This window comes from Porites lutea, chromosome 7 (assembly GCF_958299795.1).
Source record: "Porites lutea chromosome 7, jaPorLute2.1, whole genome shotgun sequence".
Classification (NCBI taxonomy): domain Eukaryota; kingdom Metazoa; phylum Cnidaria; class Anthozoa; order Scleractinia; family Poritidae; genus Porites; species Porites lutea.
This window is the reverse complement of record NC_133207.1, coordinates 27,361,818-27,384,189: the sequence shown is the minus strand read 5'-3', so window position 1 is coordinate 27,384,189 and position 22,372 is coordinate 27,361,818. Positions and strand designations below refer to the sequence as shown.

Genomic DNA, 22,372 nt, shown 5'->3' with positions numbered 1-22,372 from the left:
GACGTTGACATAACTTTAAGGGTAGGGGTGGGAGGGAATGAATGTAGCCCTCTTCCTGCTTAAACTATTGTGCTGTCCCTGACAACATTTTGGTAGTGAGTTTCTGCTTCAATTCTACTTGAGAGAGTTGGGTATTAGCCTCACAGATCAGCAGTAGGGTCCTGGCCAATCCGTGGTTTGGTTCAGTCTAGTTTTTAGGGTTTCCCTTACTACCCATATCAGTCAATACAGTTCAACAACATCATTATCAAAACTTTCCCACATCACATTCCCTTAATTACAGGCGCCAACTTGAGCCGGGCTTAGTTGGACAAAATACAGTAATTTGCATTGGGTGAAGTTGTCCGTACAAATTGAATGTCATGACCTCGATCGTTATATTTAGTGCGCGTTACTCTTGGATGGAATAATTGAAAAAGAGCTTATTACTCTCATGATCATCACTGGTTAACCATTCACTGAACAGGAATTAAATTTTGACTCTATGTAGCCTGTTACAGTCAAACCACCGCTAAATACAAGTTCACCGTTTAATACAGGTTTGACAAACATAAGTGTTATCCAAGAAATGAAGGTTGCGAACTGAGCGAAATATCTATCCTGCAACAAATTGGCCTCAAACTGTTTCTACCCCTAATTGTACCAAAAGAAAAAAATGTAAAAGACCACTAAAAGCTTAGCCTGCGTAGCTTGGCGGTTTTGGTTGGGCGCGCAAAGTAATAAAGGCGGTCGGGAGCAGAGAAACCGAGAGGAGATTAGGGCTTCGCCGCCCGTTCGCAGCGCGAGCGTTGTTGTGGCTTTGCCGCTCAGTAGTGCTCCCGACAAAGCCGCCATGGTACGCAGGCTGCTAAACGCTATACTGCACATGGCAGGTACTCTTGTGGTCAAAGTGGCCCTTTAACAGAGGTGACCACTTAAGAAAGGTCAGTTTTACAGTGACTATATTAAAGGAAACTATTTCCGGGATAGTAGGTGACCGCCTAATAGAAGCTGATTAATATATGTCCGCTTAAAACAGGTTGGAGTGGACAGCATTTGTTAATAATCAATCAATTTACCTTATGAAGTAAATCTGCGCCATTTACTTATCAGTTGTTTCAGCTCCTACCTGAACTCGGAAATTTCGAATCTTTTGTGCGCAGGCTAAAAATTCTACTTCATAAGTCCGATTTATATTTGCTTTAGACGCACTCAAACTGCATAGGATGGTACGGTGGCACTAAGATTTATTTTATCAGTTGAAAATTGAATGTAAAAACTCTCAAACTTGCCAAACCTCAAGAAACAATTGTTTTTCCATAAAGAAGGGAGAATCACCTTCTTGCAGCCAAGAAAACTCCCATGCCACTGCTTTGCGATTTTAATGCACTGATTTGATAGTCCGTTATACTGGTGTTCCGATCCAAGAGCGATAAATAATGGTAATTGAACTGAGTGGAGTGCAATTTGGTCTGAAATCATACTCGTGATTTCAAAATCAGTTCGATTTCAAAATCAGTTCGATTTGAAATCACAAGTATGATTTCAGACCAAAATTGCTCGAGACGAAGTTCAATTACCACTTTATTACTTCCATTTTGAAATCGCAGAATTTAGTCAGTACTAATATTTTATTGACCAAGAAGCCGGTTTGTTAAAAAGCCGAAAGAAACAGGCTTTTACATCTCATTCTGTATTCCAAACAGAAATGATGCGATATAGAACAAAAATGGTGCGATTTAAAACAGAAATGATGCGATTTAGAACATGAATGACGCGATTTGGAACAGATGCGATTTAGAGCAAAAAATGGTGCGATTTAGGAATAAATCACACCGCTTAGAGATTGCACGGATAGCCAGTGATTTCAAAGTGGATGTAATAATGGAAAGAAATATACTCATTTGGCTTTTCTCGTTTTGCGTTAGAAGTATATAAGAATCTTTTCAGTACAAATAGAATTGATGACATATGTAATGAGCGGGTTAGTAAGTAATTTTGTAATTTTAAAATCGCTTACTCAGTTGTTTCTAAAATAACCGAGTGAATAGAGGAACAAATAAATGAATGTGTGTGTCAAGCGTATATAATTGTGTCTGCTGGGATATATATGAATTGGTAATGAAATCAATGGTTTTAATGAAGTTAAAACAGAATGAAATGAATTTAATGAAGTAAAGTGACCTTGAATCAGTGTTGAATGAAGAGAAAGAAAAGTGAGTTGAATGAATTGAAAGAACTGACTGAATTAGTCCGGCTGATTCTGGCAAGTACTTTTAGTGAGTTTGAGCGGGAGCGATGTGTATGGCATGATGGTGTTACGATTCCGCCCAACCATCCGGATAGTGCCGAAAATTTATAGACATAAAGACAATACACGAGTTATTATCCAATGAGAAAGGTGCTGACGTCTTTGTTTAACCAATCAAGAAGAGCTTGCTTATTGAATATTCAAAGTCAACAATGCAAGTTAACACCTTTATTTGCAAAAAACACCAAAGTGACTCCATCGACCTAAGTTTCACCGAATAAACAGATAATAACCGTGGCGAGAAATAAATATCTTAATTAATGTCTTAGCCGGCCTTTGTAATGACTTTGATAATATTACAAATAAAAGCCACAACTTAAATACTATTTTCTCTCGTTTAACAGATAAGCAAAGCGTTAATCACTATAAAAATCAGTTGTGTTGAGAGAAAGCTATCGATTTGTAAAAGAAACTTTCAGCGCTCTTTTAGATAAGAACAAACAAATCTTTACAATGTGATTGTCGTCTACGTGCACAAAAGGCCGATCACCTCCTATCTAAACGAGCTGCCCAAGCACTTTATGGAAGAGTTAGACTAATTACCTGGCAAACGGACGCAACATTGTTGGCTAACATTTCCCGACATTGTTGGATATTACATATTGCGTCCGTTTGCACACCCTGTTGCATGTTGTTGGATGTTGTGCGTGTTGTTGCGCAAAGTTTGAAACCGGTCAAACTTTTAGCCTCGTGCAAACGGACGCAACATTGTTGGGAGTTGTTGCTTCCTTTTTCACGTAGATTAACTTGATATCAACGCATTAACACGGTAAATGATTGGAGTCACACATCAGAAGTCATTTTATGAGCAGGTGGAATATTATTGTCCAGGTAAGTGTAATCTGGAATAAGAAGTTGCTGACAGTGACTCGCGTTTGTACAACCTGATTGTCAACTTCAGTGACAAAGACTCTTTGACTCTGAAAATCGATGACCAAAATGTCAGTTACAGTTAACCCACTCCCGTAAACTTGCCACAAGTCGACCTCACGAGTTTCTAAGCGAATGGAGCGAGCTTTTTAGGCCGCAAAGCGGCCAAGCGAGCGGCAAAGTCGTGAGAGGTCGACTTTCGTCCCGCGCCGTATTAAATCAGAAGAAGGACTTTTTTTGCGAGTCTGTCACCCCCGAAACAAAAAAATAAACCAACAGCATTGTAAGGAATAGTTTAAATAGACAGTTTACCCTTACATAGCATGAACACTGAAAAAAGTTCTCCTGACATTTAGACACACATGATATTTCTTAATTTCTCAGTACCTTTTTGCCAACAAAATTTTGAATTCGAATGCTTTTGACGCGAAGAACAATGTAGTACTGAGTATTTTTTGTTTTAAGCTAACTATAAAAGCACATAAATTAAAAATATTCTTGGTTTCGGAATATGACTCAACAAGGACTTCTCATGAGGCAAGATCTATCATGAAAAATCACAAGAGCGATCAGTGTCGACTAAACGTACCAGCTACGTGCAAACGGACGCAACAACTCCCAACGGGTCGCGTGATGAATGCAAGACAATGCACAAACGCTTGCTTGACTATACCGTATTAGATTGCAGTAAAGCAAAGCTACAAAAAAAGCTGATTGAAGCACTCTTTTAGACCTGACAGGTAGACAACACTGAAAAAAATTGAGGGCGTTACCTCCGCTAGAACAGTTTTTATTATTTTTTTACATACATTTGTCTATATTTTTTTCCTGCTGACTATTAAAAATTCCCGGGAAAAATTGCTTACCTGAAATATATGGAAAACCTAAAGCAAGCGACTGGAGAAATTTTAACATAGGCACGGCACCGAAATTTTAATTTGATAGTATAGAATCTGTTGCTGATGGGTAGCTTTAGTTTACAGTTCCTACTTTCTTGAGAACAGCCGACGTTTTAAGAAAATTTTTTGACATTTAGGATTCTCATACAAACACTGCCATTTCTCACGCGGTTACCTAAAGCTACCCGACACTGAGATGGCTTTCAAAACCGTGACAAGGTCCAACATATAGAGGCATTCCTAGTATCTTTGACAAGAATCTTTCTTGATCGGAAACTCTCTGTTCAAATTCCTTTGGAGGGCTTTTGAAAAGGTTCACTCCAAAGAGTTTGCTAACAAACTGGACTTCGCGTATAAGATGCGCCAGAGGTTGATTTCTGCCAGGAAAGAAAAAACAGGGGCCCATGTTTCCACGGAAACGCCCAGCAGCAGATCCAACAATCCGCCCTGGATCCAACTGTACTGCCCACTCCTTCCTGAGGAATTATTGTCACGACCTGGTTACCCAGCTGTACATGCTCACGTGCCAGATACAATCGAATTGGCGCGGAACCGGTGATTTGCAACTCGAAAAAGTTAAAGAACTCAAGGTTAACTTGAATATTTTCCTATTCCTTTTGACTCCTTTGTCATGTCTGCTATAGTAAATGGACAAGGAGTATCGCAGCGAAAAGAAGGAGCGAAAGTCACTGTAGTATTGGGTGCACAGTGGGGCGACGAGGGAAAAGGAAAACTGGTGGATATTTTGTCGACTAACGCCGATCTGGTGTGCCGGTGTCAGGTTTGTATTGTAGCACAATCTAGTCACATAGATCCTTAAACAAAGTTTTTTAACATTGCATATTGCTCTTCTGAAACAAACTTTGAACGACCAGACCAGGATCGCTGATCTCGGTTCAGTTTTTGTAAACAGTGACAACAAAGACTGCATCAAATGAAAACACAGAAATTACCATTGGATGGCGTAACTGATCTTTTAGTTTGCCTTGTCGCTGTTGTCAGTATTGAGGGTCAATTGACCTTAGCTTATCATCACTGCAATGATGAAATACTGAACATTTGAAGTCAACATGTAATTTGATTTTGGTACAACAATGGAACCTCTATTCACGGGACAACAAAACACATGCATGCCTGCACCAATTAACACCGACCCTCGGGACCGAGGGAAGTGTCCCCTGAATAGACGTTAGGCTGGGGTTTGTTAACAATTAACGAGCAAAGACTGCGACATTATAATATGCTGAATTCACACAAATGCAGTCCCAGTACAGGGTTTTTTGAACAAACGTGAAAACTATTTCAAATTTTCAGAAACAGCATCACCGTCATTTTAATAAGGAAGTACCCCCTGCCCTGAGTTTTACACTAAATTTTTTACATCCTTTAGGCCATCCTCTTTTCTTTCTCCGTTTAGTGTCGTCTGACCGACCCAAATTTTTGGCATTTTCAAAAAAAAAAAAGAAGTAACGATGTAGTTAAACCATTTTTCACTTGAAATAATTCTTTTAATCTGAAAAATGAGCATAGAACAGTGTAGAGAAAACAGGAACAATTTTAAACAGCATATTGTGCATTTCGTTAATCCAAATATGTAAATGTTAACTTTTAACATCATCCTGGGGTATCAGGGCCTCCTATTCCGAGACTTCTTGTGATTTTTTTTAGGTTTTTTTTTCAATCCAACCGACCAACCCAATATCAGGAAATGCATTCAACGCTAAGAGAAAAAAAAAGGGGATGGGGTTGTTTACTGATACAAATTTTTTGTACAGTAGTCACTCTAAATGAATTGCTTTAATGAATGACATGGGTGTGCAAAAATGAAATTTCTTCCTTATTAGGGTGGTAACAATGCGGGACACACAGTTGTTGTCGACTCCAAAGAATATTTCTTTCATATGGTCCCAAGGTAAGATTTACCATAATCACAACTTGAAAATGTTTATTCTTGGGTGCGTTCCTTTGATATGATCCAGATCAGGATCAGTGATGCGAGATTATTTGGATCATGGTAGATCAAATGAAGCGATGAATCCTTGTCCAGAGTGGATTCATCGGTCCATTTGATCTTCCATGATCTGAGTCATCTCGGATCACTGATCCTGTTTCGGATCAACCCAAAGGAACGCACCCCTTATTTATAAGAACTGAATTTATAGTGCATCGTCATTTGCAAGAAGTCTTTATCCATAGCATCATGTGGTAGAACAGAAATTATTAATATTGGCATCAAAGACTAGAAATGTATCTGTTACATTTGTACATGTATAAATAATTTTAGCAAATGAAAATCAGTTTTCATGGTGTTTCCCTTGTATAGTGTGTCAGTGAGAAAATTGTCAACTCTCAGAAGACTTAAAAGGAGCATAGATAGAATAACACTTTTCCTCAAACAACAAGCCCTTAATTATTAAGAAAAAACAAGCACCTAATTAGGTGAAGTGTGTAAAGGAAATTTGTCTCACAATGAATAATTTTCTCATTACTTAAGTATGCTTTTATGACTATGACTGGTTAATGCTTGATAGGTGATATTATTTTAATTTTAATTTTAGTGGGTTAATACAACCTAATGCTGTTAGTGTTATTGGTAAGTAACAAGTTTTCCCTTTTATATTTAAAACATTGTACTTTCTTCTTAGTATAATGATGCTATAATTACTTAATGTTTAAGTAAACTAGGTTGATTAATTTTAAAAATATATCTATACATTAACATGACTTGGACAAAATAAAAATTTATTTTTAAGGCTACTTCTGTGCAGTTCTGGGACGTAGATATAGATGCATGCAGAACCTCCTGAAAATGCCCAATGGTGCTGGGAATCAAATAACAGTGTTGTTCCATGCTAAATTTACTCAAGGAAAATAGCTTTATACCAATCCCCATCATATGCCTTTTCCTATTTGATAATACAATCCCCTGAAAATTCCACATAATTTTTCCTATTTATCTTTTTTCTAATTCAAACAGAAAGCCTGTACAGTTGACTCTCTCTTAACAGACACCTCTATAAGACACACACCTTGCTAGGACGGACACCTAGAGTTGGTCCCTGCCTTTCTATTTTCTTTAAGTTGACTCTCTATAAGACAGACATTTCTCTAAGATGGACACACAGTGCTGGTCCCATTAAAAGTGCCCGTCTTAGTTGGAGTGAGTTGACTGGAATCTGAGTGGGAAAATAGTGAATTTCAGTAAATAATTTAATTTTGTTAAGATGTTTTTGGTTCCGTTATTTTAAGACCACAGTGATGACATGGTAGTGGAAAATACAGTTGCTGTGAAATCCTAGGGCTTGTTTAATAACCGTGGTTGCACAGGACTGACTACATCATCTTGTCCATGTACACTTGTTTATGCTTTTTTATTTGTCGTTTTTGTAGGTAATGGTGTGGTAATTCACATTCCTCAGTTTTTTGAAGAGTTACAAGCACTTGATGCAAAAGGTAGCCAAAAATGTCCCTTGCCTTATCTGTTCCATAATCATAAAGCTTAAAATCTGATATTTAACCAGTGCATTTTATATTTTTTGTAGGGGTGCCAGATTGGCAGGGAAGACTTTTAGTCTCTGACAGAGCACACATAGGTATTGCATTTTTTGGCTCTTTCCTCTAAATACACTGTAAATGTTTTACAGCTGTTATTACAGTGGTTTTAACAAGAAATCATTGTTTATTATTTTTTTATTTGAGTTGATTTCTAATAAATGTGTAACTTTTTTTTGTAGTTTTTGATTTACACCAGGAATCAGACAAATTAAGGGAAGGTGGCAAAGGAGGGTAAGTTTATTAGGACTTTTAAAATTGACTTTTTTAAAAAGATCAACCTTAGGGTCTGTGTTTTTGTTTTGAAAAACGTGTCCTGTAGGCTAGGCAGACTAAGAATTTTGTATTACTATGTTTTTTTTAGGTTAGGAACCACAAAGAAGGGAATTGGACCCACTTATGCCTCAAAGGTGCTTAATATATTTATTAGATTTTATAAAAAAAATGCATTAATTGCTGTGAGTGTTTGAACAGAGTGTTAGTACAAATGCTAAATTGTGAATGGGTGGCCTGTGCAATACTGATGGGTGAAAGATAAACAATATTGAAATTTACCTAAACGGAAAGTGACTAGGTGGATATACCACTGCAGTAGAGGGATATTAAACATCTTGAACAAGAGAAATAACAGTTTGCGTTGTTTGTTAGGCTCAAAGGATTGGACTAAGAATATGCGACTTGGTTGGAGACTTTGAAGTTTTTGAAAAACGGTAAGTAGTACTCACTCAAGCATGATTGAGCACTGATATATGAATATACTTCCTCAATTTTAATGGTGGATGTCACAACTATGTACATGTAGTTACTCTTTGTAGGGATTATTCACATGAAACTTGTCCAAAATCGGTATCAGTTATCTATATCATATGAACATTGTTTTTGCAGATTCCGAGGACTTGTGTCACACTTTCAGAGACTGTAAGTATTGCACTAAAATGTATCTACATTGTACATGTATAAAAGTTAACAGTTGACAAATTTCTGCAGAATGAACCCCACCCACTCCTTCCCCATTGTGCAATTGCTAAGGCAAGATTCCAAAATAAAATTTTGGCCTGTAAGACCCTACTCCCTGTTGTAATTTCCAGTGACCATTTTATGGGCATAGTGTGCAGGGTATTTTCTGGAACCACTGGTATAAATGTTATGAATTATCATCATATCCTCATTGCAAAGTTCTTTGTAGTTGATTTACAGTGTAATGTAACATTTTTTAATCTTATTGCATTTTACCATAAAAAAAGGTATCCAGACCTCAGCACAAATGTTGAAGACGAGATTGCAAAGTACAAGGTATAATAATAAAAACAAGCGATACATATGTAGCCAGCTAGACTGAAACATAAGCTGACATTTTCTATTGTTTCTAGTAATTTCCCGCACTTAACAGAGAGCTAACATACTATGAGTAAAAGTTAAACTATGTATGCAAAGGGGATAGCACGATGTTGCATGACCTATCCCTGACAAACGGCGTCACGCCCCATTAACCGCATTTTACATTTGCGTTGTAACTTTCCTAATAATAACTTCTACTGTTAGGATGCTCAATGTACCAACATTAGGTGATTTACAGAGTAATTCCATGTCTGAAATAAGGTCAAAATGTAAAATTATTGTTTGTGTATGTACATGTTCAGGTTCTGTTTACCAATCATAGCCAAACCCATCTAGTTGGCGCATCTTTTAAGTTTTAACCTGCTACAAATGTTTATTATTGGGCTGTCTCATCCTTTACAAATAATCACCTCTCTGTGCCATAATTTTGGGTATTGATTGTGCAGGTGTGCATTAATTCATGAGGAGTTTTTTTTTTTTTTGTAGCACTATGCTGAAAAGATCCGCCCCATGGTTTGTGACACAGTAACTTACATGCACAAAGCCCTGCAGAATGAATCTGCCAACATTGTAGTGGAGGGAGCCAATGCTCTGATGCTGGACATAGACTTTGGTAAGTTTTTGTGTAATTCTCTCTTCTTTTCCGAAATTTGCATACATTGAAGAAGCTTACATTGAAGAAGAGACACAGACTCTAAGATGACATTAATTTACTAAAAGGCTGTCCTTAAATCTTGTGGGCATGGTTCCTGTAAGGATGTTTACGACTTAGATCCAGGATTAGAATAATCCTGTAGCCCATATTAATTAATTCTGTAGATTGTTTTGATCAGTGCCATCAGATCTTGCATGTGTTTTAATACTGTCATAATCTCATAACTGGAAATCAACAGAAAGAATCAACATAATTTACAAGCTCCAATAAATTGTATGTCCAAAGAATAGAAAACATTGCTTAAAATTTGGTTAAACTAGCTTGGGTGGGGATTAAACTTTATCATCTTTCACAAAACTATAGGCTCTGCAGGATAACGATAGAGAGACAAAAAGACGTAACTTACATTGGCAATGGCAAATGTGAATTTGTACATGGACTAATAAAATTAGTGACCAAGTTTCCCCTCTACTTGTTGTTGACTGTTCATGTAACTACCCAGAAATCAGGGGATATTCTCACTACTAGCTTTAGTAATAAAAATTGTTTTAAGCTGTTTTTGTCTGGTCATTCTCCACTTTGAGAATTTCTCAACTTGAATCCGACATTTGCCTTTTTCTGTAAACTTGACTCTAAATCTCTCTACATTGTAATAATAAATATTATTCAAGGAAATAAAAACCTTATATTGTTTTTATTCACCAGGTACATACCCTTACGTGACTTCCTCTAACTGCGCAGTAGGTGCCGTGTGCACTGGACTCGGCATTCCACCAACTGCAATAGGCAATGTTTTTGGAGTGACCAAGGCCTACACAACAAGGGTTGGCTTAGGAGGATTTCCAACTGAGCTTAAGAATGTAGGTTGTTTATATTTTGCTGTGTCGGAAAGATTTCTGGGAAGCTTTTTAAGTATTATTAAAAAGACAAAAGTTTATTCAATCTGACCCAAATGTGCATTGGTGGTATTTGCTATTAACAGAGATGCCAACCACTGGAGATCTAAAATCTGGAGACTCTCTACTTTTGCACTTCACCCAATCCCTCCCCCCCCAAATGTCAACAGCCCCACAAAAAGAAAAGCTCATAATATCCTGTTTAACCTGTTTAAAAAGTCCTGAGAGCAGTTAGTATCAAATTCTTCCTTGTCAATTAATGCATTATTTTATAAGACAGAGTAAAAAAAATGGGAGATAGCAGGTATCAAACCCAGGCTCTTTGGCTCTGAAGGTTACGTGTTATTGCATGCACGAGAACAATAGAAATGACCTTACATTCATTCATTCATTCATTAAGCCAGTAAAATCAAAATTTTGACCTGAAATCAAAGTTGACTTGTAACATATCCAACCGTTAAAGCTCTCCTTTCAATTTTACTGACATCCATTAAACTTTTCTGCATGCACTTCTTCAAGGCACTGAATCGTGTAATGAAAGAAGGAGTGTTCAAAATATAGCCTTAAATGACTTTTGATAAACTGCTAAATTCTCCTTCTAGTTTCTTTTGCTGGTGATTAAAAGAAAGAATTATTTCCAATCACCTCTTCAGATAACCACTTTTAACACAATGTTATTTATTTGGCTTATAAGTATAACTGTTACAATTAACTATTTTTCATTGTAGGAACTCGGTGACAAGATGCAGCAGATTGGCAGGGAATTTGGGGTTACAACTGGTCGAAAGCGGCGGTGTGGCTGGCTTGATCTTGTCATGATCAAGTATTCTCACATGATAAATAATTTCAAAAGGTAGTAAGACTTCATCAGTTTGTCAAAAATTTCATCATTCGCTATTCACTTCCTTCTTGTAGTATGCTACTTCATTTGCTCAGAAAAGAGATGAAAGTTCTTCAGTTGTTGTTACTGGCACAAATCTCTGTGCATGGATACAGATAATGTTCACAACTACAAATATTAAGACAAAAGTCCAAAGTTTACCCATGTTCTTTTTGTGTTGGGTTTTTGAAAGGGAGGTATCGTGGGGATGCTACTGTTTCGAGTAAAATGATTGAAGACTACTAGCTTGAGAGTAGAAAATGACTCAGATTGCATTTGGTTTGTTTATTTTTTTACTTAAGTTGCCTCAATTTTTCTATGGCCCATGATCACTATTTTACTGTCCACTTAATGTCTTTGAATAGTTTGTGTCCATACAGCTTGCATGGAGAAATCTCTCTAGCTTTCCAAATGGAAAAATAGAGTTCCTCATAATGTCAAAAAGTAACCACATTCCTAGGCTCTACCCTTCATAGTTTAGTGTTCATTTGTTAACATAGCTGTAATGTTCTTTCATGCCTTAAAATTATCAGTGTTAGAGTCTGTACTAGTTGCTTTTTAACCTTAAGCTTTCTTTTTTTTTTGACAGCCTCGCTGTTGCCAAGCTGGATGTTTTAGACACTTTTGAAGAAGTTAAAATTGGAATCTCTTACAAACACAAAGGAAAAGTTTTAGATTCCTTCCCTGGTAAGAAAACATCTTTTTTTTTCATAAAACTGTTGTAGGCATCAGTAAAACACCCTCTTTGGGTCACGATTGGGATTTCTCGTTTTTTGCTTTTCATTTTGCTTCCTTTTCGTTTTTCCTTTAATTAATTCATAAAAGGGAAAACAAATCAAAATAATAGGCCCCAGCCCTTTATTGACATTTTATTGACACCCAATTGTTCATTATGCCAATTGTCTTGCGTGCTAGCAGACTGGGAGGTCTCTCATAGCAAGAGAAAACAGAGAGGAAGGGAAGAGACTTATGCCAGCCTGGGATAAGTTTTCTATCACACATGCACTGGCGTTTCCGTAACAACCAGTAACGTTTTAGTCACGTGTGCCACAACTTACAGAACCAGTTTGCGCAAGAAAAACTCTGGGCTCAGAAAATTTCCAGCGTGCAGTCGGCTCAACAGGACATGCGCATTCCACATTAAATATAACTAGTTTGATAACCAGTAAGTTTCGGTCTATTGTTGCGATCCAGAAATTTTGCTACCATGGTAACGTGACGTCACACTTCTCCTCTCAATATCCCTTAATGAAAAGTCTTGTGATGATATTTTCAATGGACTGTTTATTGTTCAAGCGTAGAAAATGTCATTTTCTTCTAATTTCAGCTTCTGTGGAAGTATTAGATGAAGTTGAAGTTGAATACATCACTCTGCCTGGCTGGATGACCAGCATAGAGAATTGCAGAACATTCAGCGAGTTGCCGGTCAATGCTCAAAGTTATGTCAGAAAAATTGAAGAAATTACACAAATTCCAGGTCAGTTTATTATCAAGTCAATGCACACAAGTTCATGTTTTCTCTTTACTAAGCCAAATACATTGTTGAACATCCTTGTGTGACCACCTGTCAAGACATTAAGATCACTCTTCCTTGTCAAAGGCGAGGACGATCGATGTTGGAAACCCCTTAGAAACGGCCATCTCCTGCAAATGCCCACCAAATGTTCGTATTTTGAGTAGAAACTTCAGTTAGAAACAGCTAGTATAAATTTATTCATGAGTGACTTATTAAATTATTCAAATTTCAAAGCTACTAAAAAAATGATTACCGCATCTAATGATTTCATTCACAGACTTAAAGTTGTAATCTGTTAATACAGTGTCATAAATAGTACCACATAAAAATGCTGCTTACAACAGGTTTCTTTTTGCGCTCGGCATGCCATTAGATTTCAACCACAGACAAATAAATTTACTATTACCGCTGAAGGTGGTGCCATAGGATTTTTCCTGACGCAAAAAAAATGAAGTACGCCTTACTCCCCAAAGATTAGACCCGATTTCAATTTGTGTACTTATTGTAGTCTTTATTGTTTGTTAATTTGCAGTGCAATGGGTTGGAGTTGGGAAGTCAAGGGATGCCATGATATCTTTGTTTTAAATTCTGGACACATTGTACGAGCCTTAAATAATAAGCTTACAAGAATTCTATCACACTTAAGTTATCAATCTTATAACGCTTCTTACAATTCTCTTTTTAAGGGTGGTGGTTTTCATTGCAGTTAAATGTCAAAAATACTGAATTTATGACTGCTCTGGTTTTGCTCTTTATGATTGGCTGATACCGTCAACTCTCTCAAAGTCGGACACCTTCGAAACCGGCCTTAACTGTCCATCTTAGAGATGTGTTCGGCTTATAGACAGTCGGGGTAACGTGCACCACCAATTTTAAAGCTGAACCTATTCGCAATGAATACACGTCTTGAACAAAACAGCTAACACTGGAATATTGTAACAGCAAAGTGGAATTAATTTCTCATTGTGCAATGAAACGTTCATTACAAGCAAACGTTCACGGCTTCGTGGTCTAAAAGTGTGACAGCTTGACTCTGCGAACTGAGGCAAGACTTCAAAATATATCAAAATTTTTTGCAATTTACTTTACATTACCGTTTTGAAGTATTTTTCACCACATAAAGCACTTCAAAAGTGTCCGTTGACGGTTTCAAAAGTGTCTGTTGTCCGTCTGAGAGAGGTGTCCGTCTGATAAAGAGTATAGTAACAGTAACTTGGAAATGACTGAAAAACGGAAGGGACCAAAACCATGTGTCCGTCTTACAGAGGTGTCCGTTAAGACAGAGTTGACTGTAAAACATCGCGCCACTTTCTCTAACAGTCACAACAAAACCAAAAGCAATCGTGACTTGCTCACACGCGTTTTCCCGTAATGTATATTTTCCTATAGTTATGATTGGTTTATTCAATCAACTTCGCACTGTGTGTTGTGATTGGTTATAGAAAACATAACTCGCTTGAAAACCGCTTTATAACTGTCATCATCGTTTTGAAGATAATATCGTTTTTAGATAACGCTTTTTTGGGTGTGTATTTTTTGCTTGTTTGTTTATTGGTGTTTGTAATTCAGTGTTTTGTTAAGTGCTATAAATTGCAAAATTAGTTCCCATGAAACTTCTTACCGTGTTTTAAGAAACAGTACAACCAACTCTCGCCTTGGCGACACCTTGCTACTACACACACCTATATGGATAGTGTCCAACCTCCGGCAAAAGTAAAGTACAGAAGTTTGACTGAAATGAACTCCCCGCTGTAACGGTCTCTCGTTGTAAGGGACACTAGCTCGCGGTACGTCCTGATGGTGTCTGCCGTAGCGGGAGTTGACTTTAATTGTCGTATCGTTATGATAGCAGGCAGGTAAAAATCAGAACCTCAGGGACTTTTGTGTTCAACTTCAACCTGAAATTGATGTTTGAAACCGTATGGGGTTCTTCTTAACAATTATGTTATCGAGAAAACATTTCACAGATACTTGAATCTAGAATCTATTTATAGTAAGTAAAATAGAACAACATCTACAAAAAAAAAAACTTTTCAGAAGCAACTGATAAAATAAGTCTCAATTTTGGGACAAAGTAAATATGGATGTATGTACTTTTGACTTATTGTCCAAATACGTATGTTACTTTATTTTACAAGTGAACTTAGATTTTTACATGATGCTAGTCGCACCCATAAGTAGCTATTTAATAATGTGTGATATTGAGTAGTTCTGTGAACTTGGCATTATTTTTTTGCTTTGCGTAAGAGATGTACATTGAAACTTCGATTTTGGCCATTGTGCTGTTGCTTGTGAGATTGAATCTAAGTTGTGACGAATTGCACTATGGTCATTGGACTGTTTTGGAGACGATAGGGGACTGGGTCAAAATTAGTCCCAAAGCACAATTAAACCACACCAAACCAATCTAACGCTTAAAGTACCAATTAAAGTGTCAAGGGACTGTGAAAAAATATGCGCTCTATTGTCCATACACGTTGCACAGCTGTTCTATTCTCGATGCAAACTTGATGGAACGCGAAAAACAGCAAGCAAGAGGCGCAGCGGGCTGGAGGTACTATGTGCACGAATGTAGACTACGGTTGTCCCAGCCTGGTCCTTTGGCGTTCTCTCTACCCCTTTGTCTGCGCAAATTTCTCTCGGTGACGTCACAGCTCACAGTAGAGTCCAGGATTAACCGAGCCGACCGTATAACCTGGGGGCTAAATAAGAAGGTCGTATAACAGGGATTTCAAGGTATCCATTCAGCGAAGCCGTAAACGCAGAAGTTTGTACACGCCTACGTTACAAACTTGTGTGGACATAAAAATGATAACAAAAAGTCGCTCTAATAATCAACGAGGAGTAATTAACAGAAAGTTAACGAAGGAAAGGAGAAAATAAATGTGTTTATGCAGCTCAAGGTACCCGAAAAACAGTCTTGATCATCGTTAAAGTAAAAGACTTATTTGTAAGGCAGTTGTCAAAAAGGCAAAAAAATACCTGTGAATTTAACAACGTCTTTGCAAGCAAGAAATATCCTTAAAGTGAAGCATTAGCCCTGTGCATACTTCTTTTTTTTCCATACATATTTAGTTGATGAGGCTCTCTAAGAGGATTGGGCCAACCTCGTCCCCAGGTCGCTTTTCCCTGGCTTCGGGGGCCAAAGCCAGGGAAAAGCGCCCTGGGAACGATTTTGGGATTGGGCGTAGGAGTGGTATCGAAACTTGCATGAATTTCAAAACCCATTCAAAACCCCGCCCAAATTAGGCTGATTAAGCAACAGAACGGGAACGACATTTGACAACGGGAAAGCGCGCGGAAAGGACTAAACTCGACTTCCGATGTCCAATTTGCCGCTCTGTCATTGGTCAAGCCAGTTGTTTGACTCGGCGCGCCGTCAACAACTGACGTTCCCGCTCTAGCCATACAGGCGCGCTCGCGGCGAGAGATGGGATTGGTTTTCGTTGTGCTCAATTTTTAAAGGGGCTCTGTCATGGTATTTGCCATCTTTTTAAGACAGCTTAAAAGAATAGATGAATTCCAGTTTTGTTATTTGAGCTCATGTTTAGGTATTGAAACAGTTTCCTGGCTTCTGTTGCTATGGATAGCAAGGATGGACGTGGATTTAAAATAGAAAAAATAGTGAAAAATGACTATGTCTAGTTACTGTTCCCCGATATCTTCATCGTGACTGTTGACCTTAAAGAAAAGTGTCAGGCAAATTTTGAATTTTACTTTCCTTAAATAGAGTCAGAGTTTAAAATCCTTCACGGCACTGGCCTGCGAGCAAGCAAGCCACGAGGGAACACACGCCGCGTCTCCTTTCGCGTGTAGCTCTCACGTGACTTCTCGCGACTACGCCAATGGAAAGCTTGCTCGCAGGCTATCATGGCACACCGCTATCCTAAACTGGCCCGCCCACGTTTCCTTCTCTTATTTTTAGACAAATAATTCCTTGCTATTCCAAGTTTGAGTTTACTCCCAGGTTATACTGACCAGTGGAACATTGAGCTCAACGGAATCCACCTCACATTATGTAACACGTAATTCAGCTTACAGTGATGGATGTAGCTAGACACACTTTCTTTAAAAATAGCCTATGTAAACTTATGTGAAAGCTTCCTTCGAGTAAAACAGTTATTTCGTACACAGCAATACACATGGGCAGCTTTATCATGAGTAGACTGGAATCTACCCTGTGTCAAAACTTGACTTCCACCGCATCGGTTTGCTGGTGTCTAAGAACACCAATGTCCCATCGACTTTAAGCGAAGACAAAATTGTCAGTTACCCCACTGGCTGTGAATATGAAAACTATATCTCCTGTCCTTCCCAAGAGAGTCATCCAACAATGCAATCTTTGTCGAAGAAGTATCAGTAACTGATGAAGCAGCACTTCTCAGATGACCTCTTCCAAGTAGTCTTCGCATGCTTTCACCAGACGCCAGGCGGACGTGGCCATTTCAGACAGTTTGCTGTCCTTACCAGGTGTCCTACTTGTTTACGCAATAAGTTCGCCTCCCTCTACCTTTTCAATGTTTTTACCGTAGTGTTCTGCAAAATGAAACATTAATCATCAGTCAAGCAAGCAAATGTAATGCTAATGGCTGTCTAGAAACTTCACACCAATTAATTGCGTTAAAAACTCTTAGTTATACTCAATATAAATTTTGTCCACTTCAAATGTATATTAGTTATCCACACCTCACATCATAAAATAAAGAACCTCGACATCACAGGCAAACTCGAAGAAAAACACTTTTAATGCTTAATGATCTTTGTAAACAACAAAGTTCTAATGATGGATCTTGCACTGGATAATTTTCAAATATGATTTTGAGCGCACGATTACATTGCAACATTATTGTTGCGTTGTGGTTTCGAATTGTCACAACATTATTCCAACATTATTGCCCTAATAATGTCTCTGCAAATAGTCCTGTGAAGTAGCAGTATACGAGTTCAAGTTTACCATATATAATAAGGGGCAAACTAAGATGTCATTCGTTATATAAGGGCAAAAGAGCGCCGTTTTACAGTCGATCCTTCCCTAAGGGACCAAGCGAAATGCCGAAACTTAGTGGTCCGGCGCTAAACAGGAGGTGCATGGCGAAGAAGTCCGGAGACATCAACGTTTTGAACAAGTATTCCTTATCGAAAATGACGATATGTGTAGTTTCATGTTGTCCCCAACTTAAGTTCTTCGCATACTCTGAGTGCATGTGTAGTACATACAAGTACAACGAAAATAGAGATCCGACCATGCGTCAAGCAGTCGCTTTCAAGAGCTTAAAAACAATGGAAAATTATAAAACATCACCTCAAAAGTGGCCACGGTCGCTTATTATATGAGAGGTGGTTGTTTACGAGACGTTCGTACTAGAGTGCTTTGAAGGGCAAAATTTTGGTGTTTTGGATAAGTGGTCGTTTATTAGAGGGGGCCGCACATAAAGATTAAACTGTATCCAGGTTTTAATGTGAACTTACCAGATAGCCCTACAAATGCACATCCCCATACGATGCTCCAGATCCAACCAATCATAAGGAAGACAATAGTCGTCAACTGCATGATTCCCACAAAAAAATTCACGCAAAGAATGGATGCCCGGTCCTTAAGCGGGATTTCGCGTCGAGTTAGGAAAAAAGCTATCAAGCCTGATACAACTGTTCCTGTAATGAAACATGGAAACAAACACAAAGTAAGGTCCTGCTTATAAGCATGTCCCAAGTTATAGGCCCATCTGCCTGTAAATAAAAATAAATATCGGATTTCATGAAATAACTAAGATAGCTGAGTACGCGCGTTCTGATTGGTTTTAAAACCTATGGTTAATTGTGCCGGTAATCTCATAGAAAACTTAAAGTTATTTTATAAAAGCAGTAGACCACACTTTTTATGGGTTTACCGGCGTGATAACCCACTCGGGAGGTTGGAAGAACACGAGAAAGCCTTGTAAATCACAAGCCGTATCCCTCGTGGGATATCACGCCGTTAAACCCATAGAAAGTGTGGTCTATTGCTTAAATAAGCCCCCCCCTGGATGTAAATCCCCGTCTAGCTTGTATCGAAATGAATTCGATTTATTATGACCTTTTGAAGCTTAATTAAAAACCAGTAAATATAAGACGTATATTGTTCAGCACTGCTATTAATAGTTTTTTTCGAAGCCCTTTTTCTATTCCGGTTATAAGCTCCCTTGGTTATAAGTCCCTCCGATTGTAAGTGCGGTGTAAATGACATTTCAAACTTAAGTTAGAAACTACAAGATGTACATGCTCAGGGTTTATAAGCAGCAGTTCACGGTATTCTATCCTACTGATGGTTGCCCCAGAATCACTATCTCTCCGTGTCCCAATCAGATAGAGAGAAACAGGAGAGAGGGAGACTCTAAAAATAGAACGTCATCTTTACCTCGACCATCAGCTGTAAATGAAATGGTTACAAAAGAGAGATTTAGAATCCTGGTCAACAAGAAATAATAAAAATGGTCATATTCAAATTTGTTAAGTTAGGAAATGAGCGGATAAAAATTGTCCCAGATTATTCTTACGGCTGAATCTGGCGATGAAATGATAGAGATAAGTAAAAAGGAACAAATTGCACGGTCAAGATGGTACAAGTTTTCATCTCCCTCCTCCCGATCACATAGCATCACTTTCATGAACTGCATAGAAGGCTTTTGTACATTATGCTTTTGTTTCCGCATTAAAATTCTTCAACTTTATAATGCTCCATTTTCCCCGCTAAAATTCTCGGATAATGCTCATTATAGAAAGGCTTTTTTGCATAGAGTCAGACTGGCAACAATGGATCGAAGTAGTAGTCATAGAAGTTAAGGATAAAAAGTAATCAAAAATAGAAGAACTGCTGGCCAGTCTCCTTTCACTCTATTTCACTGTCATTAATACAAGAACCTACGCAATTCAATGGTTAGTTTTCACTGATTTCATTTTCATTTTTTCCTTTTTTCGTTTTTTGTTTTTACTTCTCTTTTCCCCCATCTACTATTTTATCGCAGCTAATATCAATTGTGTGAACAAAGGACGATCGAACCGAACAAAAAAAATTAGAACGAAAGAGAATAGAGCATGCTCTACGCTAAATGATTACATTCAAGACTTCAGTTTCAAAAATTCACTACTAATAAACTGAGTAAGTAATCGCTTTAACCCATTCTCCCCTGCGCCGTCCTTAACCGCTTGTGCGGATCCACGTCCCTTCTACCACTTGTTACGTCGTCAGTTTTAATGGTCAAGGAAAACTTTGTCCGCTAACTTGTGCAGAGTGAAGAGATCTTTTACACTATACCAGAATGAGTTCAATTCAGTCAATGACACCGGAGAAAAAGGCGAAAAGCCAAGTAACATTGACCTGAAAATCTTGTTCCACTACCCGCCTACCTTTCCTTTCATCCAATTCTAAGATCCTAAAAGCTTTCCTAGTAAACGTTTGCCACCAAAATGAAGCCTACTTAATGCCCAGCAAAAGAAAAAATAAACGAGACAAGAAAAGCAAAAAAAGATCGAGGGGAGGGGAGAAAGAGAAAAGTAAAAGTCAAGACTGCTGTGTCACTTTTAAACCCTGCGTACGCCGAACTTCGCAAGCTAATATTTGCCATTTGGATCAGAAAGCCGCGAAGTGTAAGTTTTAGCTTTTTATAGCACGACTCTCAGGTGACCAGAAAACCGCTCGAAGAGCTTTGAAACGCGTTTTTTGGCAAAATTTCATAGGAAGAATGGGTTAATAACGATATGAATAATGTATGACGGATATACAAAGGCGAGAATTACCTGCAAACTATTTCATATGTGATTGCATTAGCTAAATAGAAGTGGAAAAATAGTCGATCTTTATCAACCCCATCGATTGCAATTAATAAGTATTCTGGATAATCACTCTACTCATGGAAAATTGAGTGATAAATATGTAATATATTTTTTTGGGTTACATAACCGAGAATAGCACTCTGTACAGGTGTCTGTAAACCTGGTCGGACAATAATACAAGTGGATCGGGATTTTACAACTGAACGCCTTGTTTTAGCAATTTAAAACACTCTTTTACGTAAAACACTCTCTCTTTTAAATTTCAGACGTAAAAAATACCAAAATTGAAGAATTCAGCCGTTGAAATCGGCGCTTATTTCAATACTTGGTACTGCATGCATACGTAATTAATAAAGTGTTACAAACGACTGCCTAACGTAAGTACAACAGGAAGCTGGATTAAGCAAATAAAGAAAGCGTTTATGACTTTCGTTCTTTAAATATTATCCTAATTTTTTTTTTTACCGTGTAGTTTGACGAACAACGTTAGATTCGGATTCGTACTGTGATAGAGAAATCATAACCTTTGATGGTATCAACTCACGGCTCTAGAAGGCGTTAAGTAAAGATTTTAAATGCGCATTGTTTGATAAAATTGTTTGATTCGAGATTGCACTGATACCTTCGGAAGATTAATATCTGTAATTCTGTTGAGAATAAAGAATTTTTTCGATGAGCGCACAATTCGCACAATTCAGCTCGAGAATTAAGACAATATTTAGAAGTTGGCTACACTGACAATGGCTCACATGCGACGCTGATACATTGTAGGGATTTTTCGCCCTTCGCAAAGATTCAGTTCACAAGCGCACTAGCAAATGGAAAACTCCATTTTTCTATCAACGGATAGAGGTCCTTTGAGAATTTACTTGTTATCAATTGCCTTTTGAGAACTGACAGTCTATATGAGATCGAACACATTAAAATATCGCTTTTTTTATGTCATCCTGCACGCAACAATTCGAAACAATTAAACTGAATACAGTTATTATGTATGGAGGAAAATTTAAAGCTCTTGAGCGAGTTCAAGAAAATCATAAAATGGTGGTGAATATTCATTTTCCTCTATTTTTCTAACTTCAAATGTCCTGTCAACAATACAAAATAATATTACTGACGAAAGCTGAAACTGAGAAATTCAAAATACATGGCATGGGTCAAAGCCCTGTCTCGGATAATCCGGCATTTCATTTTAATTTATTCCCAGCTTTGCACGAAAAGGCCTAATGATGAATTTTGCAGTATATAAAATGAACCGTTTTTTTCTACAGTGCTGCATTGAAGATCTAACAAGAATCGGTTTCAAACGATTTACCTTTTTGTATTAAATCCGAGATGCCCGGGGAGCAATTCAATCATCAAAAGTCTGGTTGCAATATCCAACTGAGAATTTCCCCTTGGAAACAAAACCTCTAGCGTAAATAAATGCTAATTAAAGCCGTGCTGACAGACTGTAGTTAGTGCCGACAGCAAAGAAAAACTGATGAACACAGACAGACCTACCTAAACCGGGAATTAAAATGTTCAAAATGAGACATGCAATGGCTGCGGAGCGGGGTAGAATTGGAATGGCGTCTTGCGCCGATATACTTTTTTTCTTCTTTATGGGACCAACATTTTCCACCGGAATGACCGTCTCGGTCGGAATTTGAAATCCTTCAAATAAT

General features: G+C 37.9%; 2 protein-coding genes across 2 annotated transcripts in view; one reads left to right on the top strand and one right to left on the bottom strand.

Annotated features, from left to right (window-relative positions):
* Window positions 1–4,660: 4,660 nt before the first annotated feature.
* On the top strand, window positions 4,661–15,164 carry LOC140942925 (adenylosuccinate synthetase isozyme 2-like). The gene is made up of 16 exons (XM_073391945.1): window positions 4,661–4,840; window positions 5,904–5,971; window positions 6,618–6,652; window positions 7,450–7,512; window positions 7,602–7,652; window positions 7,794–7,845; window positions 7,976–8,021; window positions 8,260–8,321; window positions 8,497–8,529; window positions 8,856–8,904; window positions 9,436–9,562; window positions 10,310–10,464; window positions 11,229–11,353; window positions 11,970–12,067; window positions 12,708–12,857; window positions 13,429–15,164. Exons 1-16 carry the CDS (start codon window positions 4,691–4,693, stop codon window positions 13,479–13,481), a joined length of 1,317 nt encoding a protein of 438 aa, XP_073248046.1. The 5' UTR covers window positions 4,661–4,690; the 3' UTR covers window positions 13,482–15,164.
* Window positions 15,165–15,760: 596 nt separating this feature from the next.
* LOC140942924 (uncharacterized) overlaps window positions 15,761–22,372 on the bottom strand; it is a 7,123-nt gene continuing 511 nt past the window's right edge. Inside the window, exons 1-3 of the mRNA XM_073391944.1 lie at window positions 22,209–22,372; window positions 18,366–18,548; window positions 15,761–17,432 (exon numbers count right to left, since the gene is read on the bottom strand). The exon at window positions 22,209–22,372 is cut by the window's right edge and continues 511 nt beyond it. Of these exons, the coding sequence (XP_073248045.1) occupies window positions 17,380–17,432; window positions 18,366–18,548; window positions 22,209–22,372 (400 nt within the window). The 3' untranslated portion in view covers window positions 15,761–17,379. The remainder of the gene's footprint in view (window positions 17,433–18,365; window positions 18,549–22,208) is intronic.